The sequence below is a fragment of the Plasmodium fragile genome (assembly GCF_000956335.1).
Source record: "Plasmodium fragile strain nilgiri unplaced genomic scaffold supercont1.174, whole genome shotgun sequence".
In the NCBI taxonomy this organism is placed as follows: domain Eukaryota; phylum Apicomplexa; class Aconoidasida; order Haemosporida; family Plasmodiidae; genus Plasmodium; species Plasmodium fragile.
This window is the reverse complement of record NW_012192754.1, coordinates 3,871-6,226: the sequence shown is the minus strand read 5'-3', so window position 1 is coordinate 6,226 and position 2,356 is coordinate 3,871. Positions and strand designations below refer to the sequence as shown.

The 2,356-nt window shown below is 32.9% G+C and overlaps 1 protein-coding gene across 1 annotated transcript; it reads right to left on the bottom strand.

Moving 5' to 3' along the window:
• Positions 1-1,676: 1,676 nt before the first annotated feature.
• On the bottom strand, positions 1,677-2,147 carry AK88_05602 (uncharacterized protein; the record flags this gene model as incomplete). Its single annotated transcript, XM_012483204.1, has 1 exon — positions 1,677-2,147. One exon carries the CDS (start codon positions 2,145-2,147, stop codon positions 1,677-1,679), a length of 471 nt encoding a protein of 156 aa, XP_012338627.1.
• Positions 2,148-2,356: the final 209 nt, after the last annotated feature.

The window sequence follows — 2,356 nt, the reverse complement described above, 5'->3', positions numbered from 1 at the left end:
TTTTCCTTGCACAATTGATTCATGCGTAGCAAATTATGGGTTCATGCGCGTAACACGAAATTTATATAATTTATTTATATCCCATGGCGTATGCACATTTTTAGGAAAACATTTAAAATGGTAATATACATTAAAATGACGATAACCAGGGAAGGGGCAAAAAACAAACGAGGAAAAAATTTAAATTGATAACCTCTTGGAACTTTTTCTTATTTTGCATTTATTACCATTAGATATTAAAAATTTTTAATTAATTTATAATTTTTCTAATTTTTTCGCCCCTTTTGTTTTGTTTTATTTAGGCAGAACATATAATATTATTTAAAAAACTGCAAAAGAAAAATTATCCTCGGTTCCCTTAAAAAGTGCTTGTTCATAATTCTTTTCAAAGGGGAAAACAACTTTCAATAAAATTTATGTTTTTTATGATCCAGATGAAATAATTTTTTTTTTTTTTTTTGGGATCATCTCTCCCCTTTTTTCTCTTTAAAAGAAATGGATCAGCCACGGGTTAAAATCATAAGGAGGGGGGCTGTGCGAATTTTTCTGTACGGGCTTCGAGGGTCGGAATTGTTCGTAGAAAATTTTCAGTTTTTGCTGTCATCTATGTTTGTAGAAAAAAAAAAAAAAAAGGGGGGCAGATAGTATAAGGCCTAGGATTTAAAGTTCAGGGTTTACGACTTAGGGTGTAATGTTCAGGGTTTTGGTTTCCTAGGTTTGAGGTAGGCTGTTCCCAGTTTTAGTATTCCAGTATGTGTTGTGAAGAAGCATGTCGCAGTTAGGATATAACAACTTTAGGGCTTCCTTACCCATGGATGTGGCGTGGTGTTCTGTTGTTTTTCACATGTTTAGTGTTCAGAGTTCCAGCTTTTAGAGTGCGCATTTCCGGGTTTAGATTTTAGGGGTTGCGGGTTTATAATTTTAGGTTTTAACTAGGTTTAGGGGTTTATAGGTTTTTGGGTTTAGGACGGAACTTAGCTGGGTTAGATATTTAGGTTTCTTTTACCATATGTGCGTGCACAATTCACGGCTTAGGGGCTCAGGTTCTGAGGTTTTAGCTTATTCTGTTTACAGTTCAGTATGGCTTATGAAGAAAGCATTGCTGTGTAAAACCTTTATTTGATGATTTCTGCTCATAGTTATTAGTTATAGAGCTATTTAAAATTATGTTAATGCAAAAATTTTTCAGAAAGCGAGGTAAAAACAGAAACAATGGAACAGATGCAGCTTCCTCTAAGTATCATACGCAAGACTGGAATAATTTTTTTCCATATAATAAGTTACAGGGACTAGTGCACTAAAGGAAAAATTGTTTTATTCTCATATATATATATATATGTGACAGCTAAAGTGACTTGATATTTTAAACAAATATATGTTATATATATATTATATATTACGAAAACAATGAGAACTGGGAGCTAATATATCATGTATATACTTATAAAGAATACATGTAATATTAATAAAGGGAATCAAATTATTCTGGATACATATTATTCTGTCAGAATAACACGAATAATAAGTGTGGAAAAATATAACAAAGGAAAAGAAAAGCAAATAAAAGATGAGTAAATATATGTGTATCATAACCAACGATACTAATGTCTCAGAATACCTCAAAATTAGGACATACATTCTATTCACTATTTGTGTGTTAACTTAAGATATATAATTTATTCACTACTTTGTTTTTTCCTGGACATTCTGAATTCATTATATTTCTTCTTTATATTGTTTATGAACCTCCTTTTATATCTATGGAACCATTTTAAGTTTCCTTTTTCGTGTAGATATAAGATTATGGCATAAATAAGGACCACAACTCCAAGAGCTATTAGTGATGGGAGAATTATTTGCATTACACCGTAGAATGTACCATATAAGTAAGCCATATTTGCACCCTCAAGTGCGGAGTTGGCAACGACAGATACCGTATTCAATACAGCCTTTCCGGTACATTCTATAACAGTATTTAATGTTCCTAACATAGTATCACTCCCAAGAAGAGTATTCAATATTGCATCGGCTGTATGGGCCGCACACATTCCAAATTCAACTATAACTCCAGTTGCCTCCTGTATAACCAATTCCGCAGTTGTTTTAATACCTGTAGCTGTAGAGTCTAGGAAAACATCTACCGGCATTACATTAATATATCCTATTGTACAACCTATTATGGCTCCTATAGCAACTGTTGGTATTAGTCCATAAATACCCCATTTTCTTAGAACTTGAACTATTCTTCGCCTTCTACTAGGTTTTTCTGTAATGCTTGCAAGAATGCTTTCAAAAAGAGCTTCTTCTGTAGCTAGGTATAAGGGATCTCTGACATCCACATCAATTATATGGGAGC